At 40.5% G+C, this 25411-nt stretch overlaps 1 protein-coding gene across 3 annotated transcripts in view; it reads left to right on the top strand.

Annotated features, from left to right (window-relative positions):
- The first annotated feature begins 4284 nt into the window (after nt 1-4284).
- Nucleotides 4285-25411, top strand: part of ARMC3 (armadillo repeat containing 3) — an 82334-nt gene continuing 61207 nt past the window's right edge. For 2 of the 3 annotated variants that reach the window (XM_003786757.3, XM_003786758.3), the window contains exons 1-6: nt 4289-4336; nt 13805-13922; nt 16002-16127; nt 18829-18897; nt 19163-19338; nt 21931-22125. In XM_003786757.3, coding sequence (XP_003786805.1) covers nt 4289-4336; nt 13805-13922; nt 16002-16127; nt 18829-18897; nt 19163-19338; nt 21931-22125 — 732 coding nt within the window. Of the gene's footprint in view, nt 4337-13804; nt 13923-16001; nt 16128-18828; nt 18898-19162; nt 19339-21930; nt 22126-25411 lie in introns of all 3 variants that reach the window. The other variant, XM_003786759.2, reaches the window with a different exon arrangement.

Here is a 25411-nt window from a genome sequence, read left to right as displayed (position 1 = left end):
AGCAAGAAACTGAAGTTACTGGCTGGAAGGCCAAAACTGATGAGCTGGACTGAACTGACAGTAAGGATACAGGAGAGAGGAACAGACGGGGACAGATTGTAGGCAACCAAGAGATGACTTCAACGCTGACTTTGGTTGGGAGCAGGGAGGAGGAAGGAAACAGGTGCCTTCTGCATCTGGGCCATTAAGAAGAATGGGAAGAATTCTCTCCACTCCCCTTTGCAAACTTCAGCTCCCACCTGTCCCTGGTGGTCCCCAGCCCGAAGAGTGCTGAATGCTTATAATTACTACTTTCATATACTTTTGTGTTGTCTTCACATCTTTTAAATTACCCGATAAACAGCTTTATACATATTTAACATTTCTTTTTATTGAATTTCCTGTAGTCAAAAATCCGGTAGATTTGTCTCATTAGACCTTGAATAATAATATACACCTGTGTCTTCAGCGTCTCTTCCACGCTTTTCCCTGTTCGTATATGTAAGAGGAGCTTTTGAAGGGCCATGATAAGTTCTGTGGGGACAGACAGGACAGTCTAGCATGCGCAAAGTTGGCAATGCAGGTCTGCAGCTTGCGGAGTCCAGGCAGGAGGTGGCGGATTTGGGCGTCGTCTTCACAGAGATTCGGACCCAGGGCTGCAGGCTGCGGGAACACAGTAGGATCTCAGCCTGTCCTCGGGCCAGAGGCTGGGGCTGGACTGCCTCGTGATTTGCAGCTGTCACCTAGTTGAGCCTCATGAATAGCAAGAGGCGGATTCCCAGTTTATTCTGCTCCCTTGCGACGCGGGGAACCGAGGACTCACTCGGCTTCCCCAGCACTCAGCGCACCAGCCGGGGGCTGGATCCCGGGCGCCTGCGGCCCCGGGGCAGGTGCGCCAGGGCGGAGGCGCGCAGGCGCAGTTAGGCGCCGCATCGCTTAGCAACCAGGGACAACAAGCACTAGAAGGCGGGCTCCCGCGGCGGCGGCGGCAGCGGCGTAGCGTGCTGGGTCTGAGGAACCTCTGCTCCGCCCGACCGCCCCGGCAGGTAAAGGCCCACCCCGGGGGTGACAGGCTCAGGGCGAAACCTGGGGAAGGCGAAGATGCCGCACGGCTGGGGACTGCGGGGGCACTGAGAGAACAACTTGTTGGGGGCTGTCGGTTCCTGTCCCGCACCAGCAGGCCCAGGCAAGCGTCGGGGTGGCTTTCCCGAGCATCCTGCCCACCTCCCATTTAACAGGCGAGAAAACTGAGACCCGTAGAGGGCATGGAAGGGTAGTTGCTGTGAGCAACTCCAGTGGCCGCAATTTCTTAAAGCCAGTCTCTAGGAAATATTCAAATTGTGGGCTGAACGTTCACCAAGGAGTAATACAAATGATCAATAAACTTGTGTGTGGGGGGATGTGGCTCCAATAATCAAGAAGGTGCAAATTTAAAGCAGCCTTCTCCGCATATCCAGTACCCTGAACTTCGCAGCTTTTCACCCAGTTAATTTACTGCTTAGAGATTCATCTTAAAGATGAAAGTTTTATGTCCAGGGGTGTTCATTTCTGCTTTAGTCATAATTCCAGAAAGTTGGAAACAAATGTCCAATCATCAGAGGCTAGCTAGATGAATAATGGATTTTAAAATATTATTTTAAACGGAGAGTATGGTGCTCCAAATGGTGACTGAGATTTCGTGGACTAATTTAAAAATTAATTTAAAAATTCAGTAGGAAAATGGTCCTAGGAAGGGGAGGTGAGGGTAGAGGATAGAAATTCAGGCAGGATGGTAAAATCGCTTACAGAAAAAACGCTGGCGCGGTGGCCCACGCCTGTAATCCTAGCACTCTGGGAGGCCGAGGCGGGTGGATCTGAGCTCAGGAGGTGGACACCAGCCTGAGCAAAGAGAGACCTCATCTCCACTGAGTATAGGAAAACTAGCCGGGGCTTGTGGTGGACAACTATAGGCCCAGCTCCCAGGAGACTGAGACAAGAGGATCACCTGAGCCCAGGAATTTGAAATTGCTGAGAGCTATCATGCCACAACACTCACACTCTTATTTATCTAGGGCGACTGAGTGAGACAATGTCTCAGAAAGAAAGAAAGAAAACACACAAAAAGGAATTCTAGGGAGAGTATTTCTTTGATTTATTTTAATCGTTGTTTAATCTTTGTTTTCAAAATTCTCTACAATATATTGTAGATGAAATATATTATCTTTAGAAGGCAATGGAAGCATCTCTGAGGCTCATCACCCCTTGCCCACACTAGCTGTTACTCTTTCCCCCTCTAACTAGTATGCTTAATATGGTGATAAAACACACAGGCTTCTACCTTCACTGTTCTGCCTAGGACTAGCCCTGCACCCTTCATCATGTAATTACCCAAAAACCCTATCCTGAAATAGGAAAACTTAGTTTCCCAGTGAAAATTAGGTGATTTAAACAAGTTTATGCAGGTGTAATATAATTGCTTTTCGAATGTCATTCATAATTCTTTTATAAAAAGGCTGCTATATCTTGGAATTGGTTATAGAGAGTGATGGACTCATATTTTCCTAGAAATTAATGATAGGACTGATTCTCATTTGTCCAGAATAGTTTCTGTGTGTCTGCCTAAAATATTATAGGCAGAAGGTGGAGGGCCTGTTCACTTTTCAAGCACCTCTGAAAGCTGTTTGAGATTTAAAAAAAGAAATATTGGCTCTAAAATATAAAAAGAAAATAGAAAAATTAATGTTAATTGAATGTTTTTATTATTACATTTTTATTACATTTGAAAACAGTTTTCTCATTTTGCAAGAATTTCCAGGTGTGCATACTGATTGCTGAGTAATTTCAAATGCAAATTTCAAAATTTTTTATGGTGAAAGTTATATTTAATAGGGGAATGTGGGTATGTTTTCACATTTTAATGTATTGGGTATAGCATAATTAAGCTTGCCTGGTCTCTCAAAGATCTTAAAAGGAATGAGGTCTGAAGTTAGAAATCCAGAATAGATGACTTTCTGAAGTCCCAATGAGTTTCTACCAAAAAGTGGCTTTTTTTTTTTTTCTGAGACGGAGCCTCAAGCTATCCCCCTGGGTAGAGTGCCATGGCATCACGCTCACAGCAACCTCCAACTCCTGGGCTCAAGCGAGTCTCCTGCCTCAGCCTCCCAAGTAGCTGGGACCACAGGCGCCTGCCACAATGCCTGGCCATTTTTTGGTTGCAGCTATCATTGTTGTTTGGCGGGCCCGGGCTGGGGATTCGAACCCGCCACCTTAGGTGTATGTGGCTGGCGCCTTAGCCGCTTGAGTGGCTTTTTTAATGTATGTGATAATGTATCTGGTCAGTTTTGCTCATGGTAGGAGTTGCTTTTGACCCTCGACAAGCAATTTGAACTAACCCTGACATTGTAGATTCTCTGCAAGGGTTTTCTACTTCTCAGGGTTTCTCTTGAGGCTAAGGTAATTTCCTTGGGGCTAGAATAGATTATCTGAGATTTTTCTGATGCTAAACATAATCTCACAAACTCTCATTGGAGAAAACTAGAAAGATATCTGGGGTTATTCTAACAGGCATCCATATCTTGGAAAGTTCTTTGTACCCAGGTTGAGTTACTTTTGGTGAGTATGTCAACCCAGTATCCTTCCTTGGACTTTTTTAACTACAGAGACATGGACATATTAGAGGAGGCTAAAAAGGGTGTAACTTTGGTTTTCCCAAGTATGTCTCTTTAGATTCTCAATTGCTTTTGTATTGAGCTATGGATTATATTAGAAGCAACATTTTGTTATTTGGGAAAATGACAAACGTTGATTCAGATTTGGGATATCTTGTATACCATTCACAAAAAATTGTTACTCCCAGGAAAAAAAATTGAGTTGAAGATTTTGATAAATATTGAATTCCCACTGTGTACCAGGCACTGCTATAGGTGCTTAGGATAGGTCATTGTAAGAAAACAGACAACAATCCCTGGCTTTGTAGTGCAAATATTCTTGTGGATCTCAAAAGTAACTTGGGTTGAGTCTCTCAAGCTCAACCTAAGTGAGCTTAGGTAAAAGTTGCATCACTAATATATTCACCTCCTTTCCAAACTGAAAGCCAGGACTAATGTTCAACAATCTCGTCAATAAATTCCTTTGAAGTTGTAGCATTTGACATAGGGATATATGTAACATATTTGTACGTCTGCAAAAATTTCTATGGGTCTTGCATATCTTTTAAGAGATAAAAATATAAAGTGGGAAATAAACCTCCTCCAAGGGCATAGATAATGAGAGTTTGTACACAAAATATGCACAAATGACACTTTAACAAGTCATTGCATCTTCTTCCAGGATGGGTAAAAAGATAAAGAAGGAAGTAGAACCCCCTCCTAAGGATGTGGTAAGTTTCTGATTTGAATACTAGTAGCACTTTAACAACCAGTTTTATGAATAAACTGTTCACACTGTTTGGCATGTAGCAGTATATACATGAATACATAGTGGCAGAAGTCCAAAGTCTGACTAATGATAAGATTAGTCAGAGGAATCTAACATTATATAAACAAACATTTACAACATTGTCATTATATAATTAGCACAATTAGAGAGTCATTATTAGCTTTTCCAGTGTGTGGATGGCATGTTTATAGCCTAGTTAATGAATAAATAGTTTGTTAAATACTTCACATTTGCCAATCTCTCATTAATGTTAATTACCCAAGTGAATTTTCAAAAATAACTAGAAGTTATGCTATAAGCTATTACATATGTCTATGAGGTTGTCTGGTAATGACCGTTTGGACAGGAGAAGTCCTGTATTTTCCAGTTCTGTCAAGAGACTAGCCTGGGGACTTGGCACCTGTAGCTCAAGCAGCTAAGGCGCCAGCTACATACACCAGAGCTAGTGGGTTCAAATCCAGCCTGGGCCTGCCAAACAACAATGACAACTACAATCAAAACATAACTGGGAGTTGTGGCCTGTAGTCCCAGCTACTTGGGAGGCTGAGGCAAGAGAATCGCTTAAGCCCAGGAGTTGGAGGTTGCTGTGAGCTGTGATGCTACAGCACTCTACCCGGGGCAATAACTTGAGGCTCTGTCCAAAAAAAAAAAAAAGAAAAAGAGACAGAGAGAGACTAGCTTGGGAATCATCATATTTTTCCATTTCAATGCTAAGTAATGCATCCCCCACTACAGAAATTTCTTCCCTCTCTTTAAAAGCATGGTTTTATCTCCTCTCTTTAAAGTTTGTCAATTATTGAAAAATGATACTAAAAATGAAAAATGACCTTTGACAATTTTCAGTTTAGAATATTATTTTGAAATAGACATTTGGTGTTACTTTTTTGAGGCAAAATAAGAATAGAGAAGAAGTAAACATAGTCCACAGACTCACAGGATTTCAAGTTTGGAGGAAACCAAGTTTCCTGCAGAAATCTCCCCCACGGCCTTGGAGCATTGTGTTTAATGTGGGGCTTTGAGCCAGCTTCACCAACTATGTTATTTTGGCCAAGTTGTTCTATTTGGTCAAGTCATTTCAGTTTTTCTTTACCTCTTAAGTGGTAATTGTAATATCTGATTCATTTTGGTTGTTGTATGAATTAAAATAAATTACATGAAGTTATTAGTGCATGGCACATAATTAGCACTCTGTAAATAAGATCTATTATCATGGGAATGCTCTGGACTCTGTGTCAGATCCACTCACACACACACACCCCACACACCCCTAGGTATGCAACCACGGAGGTATGATACTTCCATACAGTTGGAAACAAAAGCTACTGAAGAGCCTGTCTGCCCAGGTCCAGGAAGGCTTTTCAGAGATTGCCATTGTGTCCTCATGATGCTTCATCGTTCTGGCTGCTTTCCTTTGGACGTATTCCTAAAATGTTACAGATTCTCTTATTAATATTTTTTCCATTGCATCGTAGTTTCACATTACCCCACTTTTTGCTGCCAAATAGCATTATTTGCATCTTATTAGCAGGAAGTGGACTCATGAACACAGGACTTGGCAAACACGTTCTGATTAAATTTAGAATTAAGGGACTAATAAACACTAGATATATTTATCTAATTTACTCTCTATAACCTTCCAATATCTTGCTGGTATTGCCCTCTATACTTCTAATCCTTGGGGACACAATGGAGAACTTGGGATGAGCAATCTTAGCATGAAAAAAATAACAGCACTGGCTTCCTGAGTTCATAGCAGCCTTGGAGGCAGCCAAAGCCCTGTGTAACCTTTAACCCCTTTAACCATGGTCCCTGACTATTGATGTTGCCTTTCACAAGAGCCTTTCATCTTTTCCTTATTCTTATTCTGACTTTATATTAGTAAAGCTGATGGAGTTATGTTAAAATAGCAAACCTCTTTTCCACCTTAAAAATTTTGTTATCTCAAAGCAGTATGCCACAATTTACAGTATCTTACAGTATCTTGGCACTTGTTCCAGGATATACCTCTTTAAAGTCTATGAAAAATTTGTTCTCTAAATTGTAAATTAAAACCAGATTTAAAGAAAGATATATAACTACTTAAGAAAATAAACTTTTCTCTGTCACTAATGGTAATTTGCAGCTTATGTTTCCTAGAAGTACTGTTTCCAAAGATTTTAATTTTTTTCTTTTCTTTTTTTTTTTGAGACAGGGTCTTGCTCTGTTGCCCCAGCTAGAGTGCAGTGGCATCGTCATAGCTCACAGCAACCTCAAACTCCTGGGCTCAGGTGATCCTACTGCCTTAGCCTCCTGAGTTGCTGGGATTACAGGCACAGGCCAACACACTTAGCTAATTTTTGTATTTATTGTAGAGATGGCCTCTTGCTCTCACTAAAGCTGGTCTTGAACTCCTGGCTTCAACTAATCTTCCTGCCTTGGCCTCCCAAAGTTCTAAGACTATAGGCATGAGCCATCATGCCTGCTCACATTTTAATTTTTATCAGTCTTTGGTCTACTGGTTAAAAAAGATAATTGAGACAGCAAGAGAAGTGTTTGGAAATAGGATTAAAACAAAAAGCTCCCTTTGCTTTCTGAATATTCTCCCTTGTTCTAACATACGTTTACATATGCATATATGGTTTATTGATCTATAGTTCCTTCTCATAAAAGACATGCTCTTTAAGAAGATGCTCAGTTGTAGAAAAGATAGGACTTGAATGACCAGTACAACTGTATCCTTCCTTTCCCAATCATTGCTGTGTCTTATCAAAAGGTCGTTATGTTTTGTTACAAGGCAGGCAGGCTTACTGTAGAATGATTGCATAAAAGGATTCCCGACAGAAATGACTCTTTTAGGCAATATTTTGTATAGGACAAGGTATCCAGTGACTAAGAGTGTTGGCTCTGGAGCTGTACTGCCCAGGTTGGAATCCACACTGGATTATCCACTTATCCATTATCCACTTATGCCTCTCTGACCTTGGGCAAATTTCCTAACCTCTGTGTATCACAGTGAAGACTTAATTCACAGGACTACCCATTCACAGCAGTGAGTAAGATACATAGAATAGTGCCTGGCACTAGGTAAGAACTTAGTAAATGTGAACATTAATGATGTGGTTGAGGGTACTGTTCATCCTTCCATGGAACCCGCAAGTCTGTATGAACTGTCGAGGGATACAGGGACTTCAGCTTCAGAAGACCTGCGGGCACTGAAGCTCCCAGAGATCTGGTGTGTGGCCATCATGATTTGTGGTCAGGTGTTTGAGTTTGCAAACATGGAAATGGTATCCTCTTAGTATTTCATAGGTGATTGAGCACCAGTGGATAAATCCACAGTATCTAAATCCATAAGAGATAGTGAGCTGGCCCTGGAATCTTAGTGATTAAGTATGAAGTTAACTGAACAGGTTTGTTAATGGATCATTACTTTCTATCCGTACTGAAGAGCACATGGGAAGTGGAGTATGGCGGGTAGTGAGCCAGGACAAGGCCGATAATAGAAACCTGGGTGACCAGTCTGATTACTTGAAGAGTGTGAATGTACCCTGAGGCTTGATTTTCCTCAATCTCAGAACTCAACCTTTAATTCTTTGTCATAGACCCATAACACTGTTATGGCCTTTTTTTTTTTTTTTAAATGATGAATCACCCTCAATAAATCCCCAACAATAAAAAAAGAAAAATAAAATGTAAAATCCTTTCTGGAAAGAAAAAATAAATAAAGGAAGAATCATAGGGACATCCCCCCCCCCCCGACATTCTCTTTTATCACAGATAAACAAAGTACCATGAATTAACTTAAAAATATAAATTTATGAATAATATACCTATATAAAATTGCGTGGATAATGGTCAGCTTGCTCATCTTACTCTGAAAGTTTGCTACTTGATTCAGGTTATTACATAAACTAAAGACCATTTTAGCTATTTTCATTTTAACCTTTAGACCTTTTAGCAGATTTTTAATAAAATGTCTGGGTATTCTCTGCTAAAAGTTTATATCACACGGATGTTCTCCACTTCTTCCTATGATCGATCTCTCTCTCTTTCTCATGATCTGAGATTACTGTTGTGGTAAACATATTCACTTAGAAATTTAAAAAAAGGCCAGTGCTGTGGCTCATGCCCATAATCCTAGCAATCTGGGAGGCCAAGAAGGGTAGGTTGCTTGAGCTCTGTAAAAACAAACAAACAAACAAACAAAAAACACCAAACCTTTTATTTGTACTTATTAGCACCATAAAAATCACTCATCTATCATGATCTGTTTACACTGAGTTCAACTTCATCATTTTGTATTTTTTTAGACCTGTGTTGTCTAAGATAGTAGCCGTTAGCCACATGTGGTTATTGAAATTTAGATTTATAATAATTAAAATTAATAATTAAAAAAGTAAGAAACTCAGTTTCTTAGTCATATCACTTACATTTCAAGAGCTCAGGAGCCCCTGGTGGCCTGTGACTACTGTACTGGACAGCGTAGAGCTAGAACATTTAAAATTTCTTTTTTTGGCCAGGGCTGGGTTTGAACCTGCCACCTCTGGTATATGGAGCTGGCGCCCTACTCCTTTGAGCCACAGGAGTCTCCCTAGAACATTTTTATCATTGAAATTCTATTGGACAGCACAATTCTTGACACTTTTATTTCCCTCCCAGAGATATAGAAATATCTCTGTAAGTCAATGGTCTCTCTAATTGGCTGAGCCTGAAATTCAAAGCATAGCCAAGATGCTTCCCCTTTCTTTCATTCTTTTGGGAAATAATTTTGTTTTATCATTCATTTTGGGCAGAGTGTGAAATTATAATTTCTCAACGAGCTTGTTGGTGACTGTGACTTCCTTGCGAGAAAGCAGATGGGATATGTAATTACAGTGCAGTATTATTTATTCAGTCATGAGGCATTCTGTTATAGCTATCATTGTATTCTCAGCGCCTTTTTTAATAAAAAATTACTATGATGCTGTGGGCTCTGTAGGAGAAACAAATGTTATGCCAAGTGTCTCTGTTCTCTGCCAAACGTTGGTATTTCTCCTCCGCTGGCAGCTGTTTAGACTGTGACTCTCACAGTCGCAGGCATCCCCTTTAAGCCTCTTGTGCCTCATATCCCTTTTTCTCCTTGATGAACAGGAGATATGGCAAAATATGGAGGTGTTTTCTAAATCATCGAAGAAAGATTAAGTAATATTTAAATGGTATTTTCATGTGCCCTACTCTTTTGAGACTTGTAGTCACTCTGTGGATATCACAACATACTTACACTTAACCCTGGTCTATTTATTCACACACTTGCACTATAATAAAATCAGCTTTATCAATACTGACACATTAGAGGTCTCTGATATTCTAAAATGGGAGGGAAATCGTTTCTGAATGTGGTTGGTAGAGAAGGTAACTGGCTGGAATGTTAGGGAAGCTTCTGTAAGCGGTAAAGATGATCTTTAAGGTTGGGGTTCTCCCTGGTTCCCTGGGGGCCAACCAGGGAGCCTTATGAAAATAGGATGGGAACTGTGGACCCTCTTCCTGTAAAAATGCACTCCAAATCTTTTATACAATTTCAAGGGGAGAATGCACCCCCGGAGCCTACTGATGTCTTCATCATCAACCTTAGGTTTAGAACCTTCTTTCTAGACATGAGTAGACAGTACACAGTTAAGGCCCACTGAGGCTGTAAGAATAAAAACAGTTTTCAGAGGCACTTTATTCCTTTCCAGGCATTTGTTGAGTACACCCAAATCCCAGGTATTGTTCTTAGGTAATAGAGATGGAGAATTAACATGGTCCTTTGCCTGGAGAAATCCATTCATCTATCGGACAAATATTGAATGCATACCATACACAAGTGGGCATTGGGATGGGGAGAAAACAAACATCAGGCACCAAGGCAGTCTGTAAAAGAAACAGCCAACTAACAAATAAGGATCTAAATCAAGCAGTGATAAGATCAGTGAAGAAAAATAAAGTGGGATGTGGTATGGAGAGTGACCCAGCTACTAAAGTCGACTCTAGGTCAGGGCAGGCCTTCCAGTGGGGTCACATTTGCAAACACTTCAGTGAAATGAAGCGTGTCCAGTGCAAGTGTGAACACGCCAGCTGGAGAACAGTAACTAAATCCTCAGCAAGCGGGCCAGGCACTGTGGCTCACGCCTGTAATCCGAGCTCTCTGGGAGGCCGAGGTGGGTGGATTGCCTGAACTCACAGGTTCGAGACCAGCCTGAGCTAGAACAAGACCCCTGTCTCTAAAAGTAGCTAGGTGTTGTGGCAGATGCCTGTAATCCCAGCTACATGGGAGGCTGAGGCAAGAGAATCGCTTAAGCTGAAGAGTTTGAGGTTGCTGTGAGCTATGACGCCACAGCACCCTACCAAGGGCAACAGCTTGAGACTCTGTCTCAAAAAAAAAAAAGGAATTAGATTATGGGCTTGGTGCCTTTAGGTCAGTGGTTAGAGCTCTGGCCTCATACACCGGGGCTGGCAGGTTCAAACCCAGTCCAGGCCTGTTAAATAACAATGACAATGATGACAACAACAAAAATAGCTGGGCACTGTGGTGGACACCTGTAGTCTCAGCTACTTGGGAGGTTGAGGCAAGAGAATCACTTAAGCCCAAGAGTTTGAGGTTTCTGTGAGCTGTGATGATGTAGCACTCTACCTAGGGTGCCATAGTGAGACTCTGTCTCAAGAAAAAAACAAAAAAAAAAGAATTGGATTATGATTCACCACATCATTATCAATATTTGTCAAGTTTAACAGTAAAGTTTATTGATCAGTAAACAGTAAAGTTTACTATGTTTATTGATCCACTGTTACTGTTTTTAAGTGTTGGTCCTCCCCAGTTTGGGCTAGAGATTTTGCATGAGTAATTTGTTTAGGAGTGAATGGTTGATATACTTTCTGATTTTGCGAATGCCTGAACATATGAATGATAACCCAGCCAGATATAAACTTCTAGGGTCATGATTCTTTTCCTTGAAGCTTTCTTAATTGTCCTCTGTAAAAAGTGAGAAAAGGTGTAGGTCATTTGCTGAAGTTTTATCTTTCCACACTATTCAGTATTACTCCTGCTTTGTACTGTAATTTTCTTTTTGGTCAAGCTAATATTTTATCCATCACAATTAAGCACTTTAAACTGTCCCAGTGTTATTTTCCCCATTTGAATATTCTTCCTCCCTATCTTAATCTATCCCATTTTACCTATTCTTCATATCATATCTGGAATTTTACCACCTCCACGGACCTTTCTGAATTTACCTCAGTTCAAATTAATTTGCCCTTCCTTATCACAATATTTATTGTCTCTGCCATATGTTTTACACTTCATAGAAATCTTAGAATTTTCTATCTGGAAGAGATATAAAATAATCCAGTTCCCTAATTTTTCAGATTAAAAAAGCCATGGTCGGGGAGACAATATGAGGTTTGGGGCATTGTGGGGCTACCTTTTAATACCAAATAAGGTGGTTCTCAAGCCCTGATCCCCAGGGTCTTTCAGAAGTCCTCTCTTAAGATTTCTGGGCTTGGCACCTGTGGCTCAAGTGGCTAAGGCGCCAGCCACATACACCTAAGGTGGCGGGTTCAAATCTCCGGCCCGGGCCTGACAGACAATGATGATGGCTGCAACCAAAAAATGGCCGGCGTTGTGGCGGGCGCCTGTGGTCTCAGCTGCTTAGGAGGCTGAGGCAGGAGACTTGCTTGAGCCCAGGAGTTGGAGGTTGCTGTGAGCTGTGATGCCATGGCACTCTACCCAGGGGGATAGCTTGAGCTCCGTCTCACAAAAAAAAAAAAAAAAAAAAAAGATTTCTGTGGATTTCCAGGACCTCACTCTCTCCTGATCAGTATTGCAGCCAGCGTCCCAGCCCTTGCTCTTGGCTCTGCTAGAGGAACCTTTTCTTACTGGGTCATGCCACTGGAAGCTCACCAGTGCCAGCAGCCTCATATATAAGGCAGACTTTTTTTTTTTTTTTTGAGACAGAGCCTCAAGCTGTCTCCCTGGGTAGAGTGCTATGGCTTTACTGCTCACAGCAACCTCCAACTCCTGGGCTCAAGCGAGTCTCCTGCCTCCGCCTCCCAAGTAGCTGGGACCACAGGTGCCCACCACAACGCCCGGCTGTTTTTTGGTTGCAGCCATTATTGTTGTTTGGCGGGTCCAGGCTGGATTCGAACCTGCCACCTTGGGTATACGTGGCTGGCGCCTTAGCCGCTTGAGCCACAGGCGCCGAGCCAATATAAAGCAGACTTTTACTGAAAACTTGTCTCTGCAGAAAGAGTGTAAGAGGCTTGAGAACAAACAAGACTTTTGTAACTTCTATAGCTTCTAGAATAGAGACAGACAAATAGCAACTTTAATTTGGATGTTAGACAATGTTGTCCTGAAATCCAGCAGCCGTTTTTCCTCCAGGGGAGTTTTTATTCTGGTTAAGTCCTTTCCGGTCATTCTTTACTGCCGTCTTCTCTTTTCCCTTCACTCTTTTGACGTCATCCAATTATATTTCCTTATGCGGACTAATCTCTCTCTCCATTCTCTACCTAAAACTAACCATCACATTTTAAAAAATGTCCTGTAACATAGTAAGATGTCCATATAGGAATAGCCAACAAAAAGGACAAGCAAAAGCTTTGAAATACAATTTTTTTCCTCTGTCATAAACAGAACTCACTCCTTTACCAGACTCTGGACATAGAAGAAAAATCATATTATTTATTTTCTCCTTGCCCACAGAAAGCCTTTAGTGGTTATTTGTCATTGTTCATTTGAGTTACCCATGAATTCCTAGGTCTCACGGTAGAGGTCTTCTCAGAGCCCTATACTTTTTATTTATATTATATTACTATTTTCCCTGTTCTGATTTTAATCCAGTTTAACATCTTATATGCTCTTTTCTATTCCTTTTTCATTATTTCACATGTGCAATCCCTGCTTTTCTAGAATCTAGTGGTTGGAAAGCAGATATTGATTATTGAGATGGTTAAGGCATCAAATATATGCAAGTGCTCAAGGATTCTTATGTACTGACTAAGAATTAGACTAATAAATGTTATTTACTGAATGTCTGTTATGTGCTAGACAAGGTGCAAAGTGCTGTACATAACCTGATCTTGAATCCTCTCCTTGATCCCCATTACACAGAAACCGACACTGACATTCAGGATGAGAAATTTGTTCAATTCCCTGCAGTTGAACTGAGAAACTAGATCTGTTAGGCTCCAAAACGTTCTGCTCTTCCCACCATATCCCAGGAATTCCAAGCCACCAGTGCTGACAGTTGCTTCTCTAACAATGATGTTTTTTAAAATAAAAATAATGTCCTTACAAGGAAATGACCACATTCTTTCTGCAAGACTGTGTTCTCTTTAAGTTTGAAGATGCCGTTCTTTTTTGATGTGCTTTTTAAAGCACGTACGTGAAGGTAATATTTTTCTTTCTGCCTTTCAGTTTGATCCATTAACAATCGAAAGCAAAAAAGCAGCGACCGTGGTGTTAATGCTTCAGTCTTCAGAAGAAGAAATTTTGGTTAAAGCATGTGAAGCCATTTATAAATTTGCATTAAAAGGTTTGGGTTTTTCCAGTTTTTTTTTCTGCTTCTTCAGTTTCTTAAAATATTTACTACATAGTGAGCACTCTTCTCACTTGTCTTTTACTTACTTCCTGTCAGATGAATTATTTAAGATGACCAGAATATCATGCTAGGCTTCCCCTGAAAGTAACATGTGGCCCTAATTGTCTAACTTCATCTGAAGAAGTAATTTAATCACTGGGTAGAAAAGTCACTTTGAAGATCTCATTGTAGCTTAAAAAGTTGTGAAGTGTCACAGAGCTCCCAGTGGTCAAAGCTGGAACAATCTGAGCAAGAAAAGAAAGTCGTATTGGATTGTAACCCGGGTAGAAAATATATATCCATGAGTCCATACCAATATGAATAAGTGGTTGAATACATAAAAAAGAGAAAAGGCAAATGTCCCATGAAGAAAAATTCCAAATAGTTTATGTAGATACTTTGCCCTCAAGGAGGTAAAATATAACTTCTCACTGTTTAGGTGTGGGGTGCACTTAGTGGCACCTTTCCAAAGAGTACAATATATTGGCCTGTTGTGGTGGCTCATGCCTGCAATCCCGGTACTCTGGGAGACCGAGGTGGGTGGATGGCTTGAGCTCATGAGTTCGAAAAAATCAGGCAAATCCCAACTCAGGGACATTCTACAAAATACCTGATCAATACTACTCAAAACTATCCTGGCTATCTAAAGTGAAAGTCAGAGAAACTGTCTCAGCCAACAGGAGCTAAGGGGACATTATGACTAGCTGATATAGGAAACCTGGACAGGCTCCTGAACGGAAGGAAGATGTTAGGTTAAAACTAAGGAAACCCAAGTAACTGTGGACTTAATAATATATCACTGGTTCACTATTTGTAAAAAATGTACCATACTAATGTGGAATATTAATAATAGGGAAAATTGGATCTGGGCTACCTGGGAATCTCTGCACTATCTTTGTGATTTTTCTGTAAAACTAATATGGTTCAAAATTATGTTAATTAGGAATTTATTAACATTAAAAATCAGTTTCTATGGAAAGGTTTTTCATAGAGAATTCCCACCATAAGTGGGTATTAAGAGTTCCCATATACCCCATCCCAGTTTGCCTTATTAGTATAATCTTTTATATTATATCACTACAGGCTCTATAGAGAAACTGAACAGTGGGTCATTTATAGATATATGTGAGGAGATTTATTATAGGTATTGGCTCACGTGATTTCAGAGGCTGTAAAGTCCCAGGGTATGCCATCAGCAAGCTGGAAAACAGGAAAGCCAGGGGTGTAATTTGGTCTGAGTCTAAAGGCCTGGGAACCCAAGCTGCTGGTGCAAGTCCTGGAGTCCTGAGGCCCCAAACAGAAAGAAGATAGATGTACCCACCCAAGAAGAGAGAATTTCTTTCTTTCATCTTTTGTTCTATTCAAGCCTTCAGCAAATTGGGGAGGGCACATCTTCTACTGATTAAAATGCTAATCTCTTCTAGAAACACCCTCCAAGGCACATTCAGAAATAATCTTCTAACCAGCTGTCTGGGCATCCCTTAACTCAGTCAAGTTGACACATAAATTAACCATATCATATATATATTGCATAGAAAATCCTACTGAATCTACACAAATCTAGAACTCATTAATTATGCAAGTGTTCATTAAGTTCCTATTACATAATCAGCACTGGCACCAAGGATATAGGGCAGGAGAGAACAGGGCAGGCAGAGTGTCCATCCTCATGGGATAGGGAAGCAAAACAGAGGTCAGTAAGTAGCATGATGAACATAAAGCAGGGTGAAGAGAGGTCAGAGAGACTTAGATGTGGGGGCAACATTTGACAGGGTGATCAGGAGAGACCCCTCTGAGCAGGTGCAGAGGGAGGTCGGAACTGGAGAAGAGATGAGACCAGCTTTGTAAGCACAAGGAGAAGAGTGAGCAGGAGATGTCCAGGCTACTGTGCCCTCCCTTTCTTCTGAGGGAAATATGAGTAGAAGCCAAGAGGAACATGAAAGGCAAACAGCAAGTAAATTTGAATTACATAGTGAAGAGTTTTGATAATGTCAGTGATATCCACACATGCTTTTATTTTACCTGTGGTGTCAGGTGAGGAAAATAAAGCAACCCTCCTTGAACTTGGAGCTGTGGAACCTTTAACTAAATTGCTTACCCATGAAGACAAAACCGTAAGAAGAAATGCTACTATGATATTTGGAATCCTGGCTTCTAATAGTAAGTATCGTTGTCTTAAAATAATCAAGTAATCTCGTGTAATGTATTATCTTTCTTTCAAATTTAATGTTAAGGGATTTGTTTTAATTGTATTTAAACTGACTTTAACAGAAAAGTTAAATCAGTGTAATGCAATACATGGATGCTTTTGTATTTTAAGGACAATTTTTAAAATATAAAAATATATACAAATATATCCATGAAGAAACTCCTCTCAAAGTTGGTGATGTAGTATGTTCCAGACTTAACAGTTGGGAGATCAGTCATTTTCTCTCAAAAGTAAAATAGCTTTTTCCTTGAGTTAATATGGTATTTACCTGCTTCTACTTCATATGAGCTTGGACAATTAAGTTTGCAAACTCAGCCTAGAAAAAGTGCTACATACAACTCATCCTAGACAAAGTGCCACATACCTCCTTGCTTAATATCACTGTAGTCACCTTGGAAGTACTTCCCCTGGAAAGGTACGCACTGATGCCAGTGCCTAGTCCAAGTTCTAGGATGAGTTTGCAAACTTAATTGTCTAACCTTGTATATGTATCATAGGGAATGAAGCCCAGAGTAAAGAGTTTTGATACATTGACTTTTTTTGAAATTGCAAACCACATTTTGCCAAAAATAAGTTTAGATACATATTTACTTTTTATTTTATTTTTTATTTTTTGAGACAGAGTCTCACTTTGTCGCCCTTGGTAGAGCAGTACACCTCTCAGCAACCTCAAACTCTTGGGCTCAAGGGATTCTCTTGTCTCATCCTCCCCAGTAGCTGGAACTACAGGTGCTCACCACAATGCCTGGCTATTTTTTAGAGACAGGGTCTCGCTTTTGTTCAGGCTGGTCTCAAACTCATGAGCTCAGGTAATCCACTTGCCTTGGCCTCCCAAAGTGTTAGGATTACAGGTGTGAGCCACCGTACCTGGTCCTTATATTCACTTTTTAAATGAGACCTATTACTTGTCTGGAATATTTTCATATATTTAATATGCTGTAATAGTTTTTGTTAAAATATGCTATTACATCTATTAGAATTTTACTTTGACTGGAAACCATGCCAATAAAGTCAGTCTCTGACTTAGGAACAGTGTATGTTTTCCTTGTTATTTCTGTATGTCATAATGGTAGATTTTGAGCCAACTGATAAAAGCTTTTCAACTTATAATAAATTTTAAATGACACTGTTAGTGGTGACTGATTTCTAGCATGAACCTCAGGCTTCCAGGGTAAACATATAATTATTATGGTGCATGATAATTCCACTCTCCCCATCTTACTATAGTGTAAATAAAATGTAAGCATAGATTCCTTCCCCTTCCCCTACTTCTACCACTTTTCCTAGACCATGGGTAATGACAGTGAGGTCTCTTTATTCCGTGGTGTCCAGCAGGGACTGTGGCATTAATGTCTTCAGAGACAGTTATGAATGCAGGAGGGTAGAGGAGAGGAAAGGGAGGTGTGTGGGTCTGTGACATTACAACCTCAGCTCCAGAGCCTGTGCCTGACAGTGCCTGCAATGCTGAGGGCAGAGGGGGCTCTGTAGGGGTAGTTAGGGGAAGGCAGGAGCTCTGATGGTGGCTGTGTTGTAAGGCAGGAGCTCTGGGAATGTTTTATCTGGAGATAGCAGCAGGAGGAAGACAGTCATGGTGGGTGGATGTCCTACTAACTCAGATTATGATAATAATCCTAGTTAACACTTACATAGCACTCACACCATGCCAGGCACTGTTCTAACTGCTATTTATATGTTTAATAATTTAATCCTAAGGAACAGCTCTGTGAGCCAGATAGTATTATGATTTCCTTTACATTCAGGCAACTGAGGCATAGAGAAGTTGGATAAGGTGGTAATCATATAAATCATAAATTTATATCAAGGGCTGTCTATATAATAATTCCATATTAGAGCCATATTGACTGTATAACTATAAAACAAAAACAGGGAAAATTTTCGACCAAAAAAGGGGAGGATTTTAAAATTTCTTATGTTATATAATGAATTTGAGAAACAAAGGTACTCTGTAATACCTCTTGTGGAACTCATTTTAAAAACAGGAAAGACACCTCAAAGGGTTCGGTGACTTGCCCCAAGTCATGCAGGTGGCTAGTAGCGGAACTGAGGTCAGAGCCTGGCACCTTGGCATACCCGTCTAACCTCAATTAGACTAATATCAATAGGACAAAAGTGTGCTTTTGAAAAAGTCAATAAACTTATTTTTAAGCATTTTTATCATTTGTAATATTCAAAAGGAATGTAAACAATCATGTATTAGTTCAAACAACCTGGATTGATTCTTATCTGCATTCCCTACCAGTTTTATTAAAATCAAAATTAAAGAAAAATGCTCCCAGCAAAACCAACCAACAAACAAAAATATTTATATAATAAAGAAGGGTAGGGCACAGTAACTCAACTTTTGTAACTGTGTTCTAGGTGTGTTTTGCACATTTATGGTTATTGTTCCCAGTGTTTTGGAAGGTACTAGGTATAGCTCAAGATCGAGGAGTACAGGTTAGGGTTTGTGTGGGGTCAGACTGACCTTGACCGAAACCTGTGCCCCACCACTTAATGTGTGATTTTGAGCTTCAATTTTCTTACCCATAAAATTAGATATTAATAATATTACCTATCTCATGAGGGAGTGTTCAATAGCTGTTGCCATTATAATTATTAATAAACATTAATATTCTGTTTCTGCCTTTGTAGATGAGGTTAAAAAATTGTTAAGGGAGTTAGATGTCATGAGTGCTGTCATCGCCCAGCTGGCTCCTGAAGGTAACTCTGCGTCCCACATCTGTTTCAAAAAAAAAAGGAACTGGTTTATTTTTTACATTTGATTAAATTACACATTGAAAATAGTTCGTGAACTATGAATTATAAATTGTCACTCAAATCTCTCAAACACAGCTCAATTTTGAGTTTATAAAAAATAGGTAAGCTCTAAGCAAGGTATGATTTGTAGAGCTATGGCTTTTCAAACATTTGAAGTAGCGGTTGAATAAGCATCTATCATGCAGTGTTATTTATATTTGCTATACAGAAGAAATAGTTATCCACGAGTTTGCTAGTCTTTGCCTGGCAAACATGTCTGCAGAGTACACCAGCAAAATGCAAATATTTGAACAAGGCGGACTAGAGCCTCTCATCAGGCTGCTGGGCAGCCCCGACCCGGATGTAAAGAAGAATTCTATTGAATGTATTTACAACTTGGTACAGGTAAGATTAATTTCTAGAAAGTGTTTTGACAAAATCTGACTACAGAATTTATTTTCCTGTTAAAAAGAAAAAGAAGAGCTTTAAAAAACTCACCTGTTTTGTATCATCAGATCTTCTTGGCTTGTATAAATACCTCTCAATTTTCACATTTTTTTTTTTTTTGAGACAGAGCCTCAAGCTGTCCCCCTGGGCAGAGTGCCGTGGCATTACAGCTCACAGCAACCTCCAGCTCCTGGGCTCAAGCGAGTCTCCTGCCTCCGCCTCCCAAGTAGCTGGGACCACAGGCGCCCGCCACAACGCCCGGCTATTTTTTGGTTGCAGCCGTCATTGTTGTTTGGCGGGTCAGGCTGGGGATTCGAACCCACCACCTTAGGTGTACGTGGCTGGCGCCTTAGCCGGTTGAGCTATAGGCGTCGAGCCAATTTTCACATTTTTAAAAAAAAATTTTTTTTTTGAGACAGAGTCTTACTACTGCACCCTCAGGAGAGTGCCGTGGTATCACAGCTCACAGCAACCTCAAACTCTTGGGCTTAAGTGATTCTCTTGTCTCAGTCTCCCAAGCAACTGGGACTACAGGCACTGGTCACAATGCCTGGCTTTTTTTTTGTTAATAGTTGTCATTGTTGTTTGGCAGGCCTCAGGCTGGGCTCGAACCCACCAGCCCCTATGTATGTGGCCTGCACCCTAGCCACTGAGCTCTAGGCGTCAAGCCTCAATTTCCACATTTTAGAAAGTAATTGTCTCCCATGAAAAAGTATTTTAGAACTGTATTTCTACTTAAAAAAAAAACAGAATGGCAAGCAAATTAAGGTGGGATTAGACTAGACAAAATGTACTTCTTCTGAAACAGGAAATCTAACATTCAAATTGATCATGGGCAGCTACATATTATCAATCTACCTGGTGATCTGAGCACACTGGATGTAATATATGCCCTAGTCAGTGTACCAAGATTTTGGATTAGACTCATTATTTATTGGTTAAAAAAACCTAGTGATTTGAGTATACTCAACAGAATCCAGTGTTTGCAATAGGAAGCTGTTACCTCCCTGTGCTGTTTTCCTTTGTGAGAAACTGCCTGCTTTCCCCTCCCTCACAGGCTGTCCTCCCCCCTGCCACCCTCCAACACTGCACACCCTCCCACCCCCAGCTTCCCTGACACTCAGGGTGGCCTTCCCTGCTGCTTTTCCTGCTCAGGTTCCTCACCAATGACCACATGTGTTTGATAAGCTTTAGACTGAGCAGCTGAAAATACCAAAACACCATTTTAACTAGCTCTATATTTTTCTTAAATGAAAATAATTACCATCCACAATTTTTAGTGACAGAAGCACTAAGCTAATTACAGTATATTAGTTTCCTAGGGCTAACAAAGTACTCTGTACTAACAAAGCACTACAAAGTACTTCAAACTGAGTGGCTTCAAATTATAGACAGTCACAGTGCTGGAGGCGAGAAGTCCAAGGTCAAGGTGTCTACCCAGGACACTGAGTGGAATCTTTCTTTCACCCGTGCCCAGACTCTGGTGGTGGCCGTCAATCCTTGGCCTTGGCTTATGGCTGTTTCCTGACAATCTCTTGCTCTATCACCTCTCTTCTTATGAGGGCACCAGTCTTCTAAGGACACCATGAAGTGTCCACCCTCACCTGGGGCCATCACCTCATCTTAATAAAGTATATCTGCCAAGACCTTGTTTCCAGCAACCTCACATTCTGAGGCACTGAGGTTAGGACTCCAACATATATTTTGTGGTGGTGGGAACACTGTTCGACGCATAAGAAAAAGCAACCTACAACATTTATGTTTAAAGGAAGCTAAATAGTGGAGATCAGTTGGAGGATGAGCAGGGTAAAGCTACGTTGTAAGGGGCCTTTTCCACATTCATTGCTATTTTATGTTTACCACAGTTTGATTAAAGATGTCACGACTTAAGAGTCAGAGTTGGGAGTTTTTTTTATGGCTTCTTGGCTTGTTTTCTCTACTGCTTACTGATCCTGACCACCCACCTCCTCACTCTCACTCATGCGTCATAGACACACATGCAAAACTACTTGTCTAAACTAATGATGCTTTGATATTGTAAATGTCTTAAATCAAGGTCACGTATCTGAACTAAACCTGTTATAGATTTGCATATACAGGGCCTGCCAACAGCACTGCATGCAGAGAGGTACATCATAAACAATCCATTTGAATGAAGATAATAAGGAATCAGTGCCATCATTTTATCCTATCAAATACTATTTGAAACAGTATATCAGAGTGTGAAAGAATTCCATTATGCATAGATTTCATTGTAATGCTATTTATAGGAATAGGGATTTGCTATACAATAAAGAAACAATGGATATTGCCAAAGTTGTAGGTTAGGTATGTTTCCTGTTTTGAAAACATCTGTAGTGTTAAAATGAATATTTTTGTGTTCTCAGCTGAAAGTCTGTTTAGTTTTGTTTGTGAGTTATTTTGGAGGGGAACCTGTAATAAAAGATGGGAAAATTATAATATTTTCTTTGTTAGAAAATAGAATTTCTCCATTTTTAAGATTGGATTTTGCTTAAAATCACTAATTTGATCGTTTGTGTTTCCTGGCAGGATTTTCAGTGTCGAATTACACTTCAAGAACTAAATGGAACCCCTCCTATATTGGAGCTCTTGAAGTCAGAATATCCAATTATTCAGTTGTTGGCTCTTAAAACCTTAGGTATTATTACAATTGATAAGGAGTTCCGGATCATGCTAAGGGACAATCAAGGACTGGACCACCTTCTTAAGATCCTGGAAACCAAGGTATTTTCAACATTCACTCAACTCTCTGAGGAAATGTATGTCTCATAAATATTGTTATAAAATGTGAATTGCAGAATGTTTTTTAAGGCTCGGCCCCTGTAGCTCAGCAGCTAGGATGCCAGCCACATACACCGGGGCTGGTGAGTTCAAACCTGGCCCAGGGCCTGCCAAATAACAATGACAACTACAACAACAACAACAAAAAATAGCTGGGTGTTGTGGTGGTTGCCTATAGTCTCAGCTACTTGGAAGGCTAAGGCAAGAGAATTGCTTAAGCCCAGGAGTTTGAGGTTGCTGTGAACTGTGATGGCACAGCACTCTACTGAGGGTGACATAGTGAGACTCTGTCTCAAAAAAAAAAAAAATTTTTTTTAAAGTGAGAGTTCATTATATTTAAGCATGGTGTACTAAGTATAATGAATTAATTTGCTTATTGCCACATAAAGTTAATTTACCTGATTTAATCAGATTAATTATAGAGGCATTGTAAACTAATTTTATCTTCTGATTAAGAAGATTTAAGATTTTTAAATTGTTGTCTTTGGTCTTCCTTCTGATTTCCTGAAACATTTAGAGGGAGTCAGTCTTTCAACCTTGGTCTATCATGATTTTTTCTGGGATAAAGCGAGAAGAGCATTGACCTTCTAGATACATCTTGATAAACAGTCAAGCTAAATTTCCATATAGCTGCTAGTATGTAATGAATTACATACTTTAGAATATGTATGCATTTGAGTATTTCCTGTTACAAAAATTAATCTAGCAATTTATTGAATACCATTTAATTGACTTGAAGCAATTCAGATAGCTTCTAAAGTACCCATCATCTTAAATGCATCAAGCAGATTGCAGGTCTATTGTTCTTACTTTAATATTTAGTAAATTAAATTTAGTAACAGAAATCTATTCTTGGTACCTCTTTGAAATTCAGGAGACAAGCACAGATTGAAGGAGTAACAAATTTGTATTAAGTTTCATACTTATTAAGTCTTTTTTTTATTTTTTTGAGACAGTCTCACTTTGTCGCCCTCAGTAGAATGTCATGGTGTCATAGATCACAGCAAACTCAAACTTTTGGGCTCAAGTGATCCTCTTGCCTCAGCCTGCCGAGTAGCTGGGACTGTAGGCACCTGCCACAATGTCTGGCATTTTTAGGGATGGGGTCTCGTTCTTGCTTAGGCTGGTCTCGAACCTGTGAGCTCAGGCAGTCCATCTGCCTTGGCCTCCCAAAGTACTAGGATTACAGGCATGAGACACCACGCCCGGCTGCTTTACTTATTCAATCTTTACCTTTTTTTTTTCCTATAAAACCAAACCTCAGAGCTTAATAGACTAGGGAAAGTTAAGTACAATATGAAAGAACAGTAATGGCACATGTGCATTCCCAGCCACGAAACCCACCTGCCTTTGACTTGTTGAACCCATATGTGATATCATATCATTACATTAGTGGTACACAATTCTTTTTTTTTTTTTTTTTTGAGACAGAGCCTCAAGCTATCCCCCTGGGTAGAGTGCCGTGGCATTACAGCTCACAGCAACCTCCAACTCCTGGGTTCAAGCAAGTCTCCTGCCTCCGCCTCCCAAGTAGCCGAGACTACAGGCGCCCGCCACAATGCCCAGCTATTTTTTGGTTGCAACCGTCATTGTTGTTTGGCGGGTCTGGGCTAGGGATTCGAACCCGCCACCTTAGGTGTACGTGGCTGGCACCTTAGCCAGTTGAGCTATAGGCGCCGAGCCAGTGGTACACAATTCTAATAGCACTATATAACAAATATTTAATCCTGTTTTTAAAAATGGAAGCTGAAATGAGAGATGGGATTTAATTTGCCCTATGTCACATAGGTAGGACGTGATTAACCACAGGGATGAACCTAGGTTTGTCTGGGGTATCACAGGACTCTCCCTTGCCTGATATTTCCCCTGTCTTTTAATCAGGAAAAGGGATGGAAACTTCTACTATGTGGGCAGGAATTATATGCATATGTCATATATGTGATTTTACTAAATTTGTTATTCTTGAGTGTGATAACATTTTCATTTGTGAAATGAAAAGAATGATCGTGATCATCTCATTATACATATGATCAGTAGAATAGAATTTTAATATCAGTCATATCGGCTCAGCGCCTGTGGCTCAAGTGGCTAAGGCGCCAGCCACATATACCTAAGGTGGCGGGTTCGACTCCAGCCCGGGCCCGCTAAACAACAATGATGGCTGCAACCAAAAAAAATAGCCAGGTGTTATGGCGGACGCCTGTAGTCCCAGCTACTTGGGAGGCTGAGGCAGGAGACTCGCTTGAGCCCAGGAGTTGGAGGTTGCTGTGAGTGTGATGCCACGACATTCTACCCACGGCGACAGCTTGAGGCTGTGTCTCAAAAAAAAAAATATCAGTCATATCAATCTCATCTTATAAATGAGAAAAAGTGAGGCCCAGAGAATAACTTGAGGTTGAATAACTTGCCTATGGTCAGAACTAGGAACTATATGAGAATTTTTTCTCAAAACACATTTACCTATATTCTAGTGGGAGAAATTCGAAGAATACAAAAAGATACTGAGGGTGAAATTAAAGTGCTTCTCTTATCCTCACCTAAGATTGAGTTGTTCTTTTTAATTTTGCACTTTTCAAGTCTAAAATCTCCATTTTTGAAGTCTCATTTCTCTGGTGAGCTTTCCTCTGTGAACGTATTTATAATAGCTGCTTTGAAGTCTTTAACTACTTAATCCAGCATCTGGCCCTGTTCAGAGTGGGTTTCTACTGACTGCCTTTTGTTTCTGAGTTAGAGTCACACTCCCCTATTTCTTTGCGTGTCTGGTACGTTTTGGTGAGGAATGAACACTGTAGACAATTCTAGTGATTCCAGATTCTGTTGTGTTCTTCCGAGGATTGTTGACAGTTTGTTCTAGGAGGCAGTGAGCTATAAATTCTTTTTCTCTCATAATGTGGCAACAGCCGGTATATCTGCTCACTTCTTCCAGTTTCTAGTTGCCGCTGGTTTCAGCCTGACTCCCTAGAGGTGTCCCCAGAGCCGCGTCTGTGGTTTGGTGGTCAGCCTCGGCTCCTCTGTCAGCCTCAGCCTCTGACCTCTGACACTTCAGGCTACTAAGGCTTCAGCTTTCTGCCAGCTAAGCTGTGCCTGGCTTGGGGAATGCACTCTATTTAAAAAGCAGTAAATTAAACAACTCACCTAGTACAGCTCTTTCTTTCAAGGACAAGATATATTACTTTCTAGTCCCTGCCTGTTTATCTTCACGAGGGTCCCTGGAGTCCCCTCCGTGCAT

The sequence above is a fragment of the Otolemur garnettii genome, unplaced genomic scaffold, assembly GCF_000181295.1.
Source record: "Otolemur garnettii isolate 467f Iridium unplaced genomic scaffold, OtoGar3 scaffold00019, whole genome shotgun sequence".
Classification (NCBI taxonomy): domain Eukaryota; kingdom Metazoa; phylum Chordata; class Mammalia; order Primates; family Galagidae; genus Otolemur; species Otolemur garnettii.
This window is presented reverse-complemented; position numbering and strand designations above follow the sequence as displayed.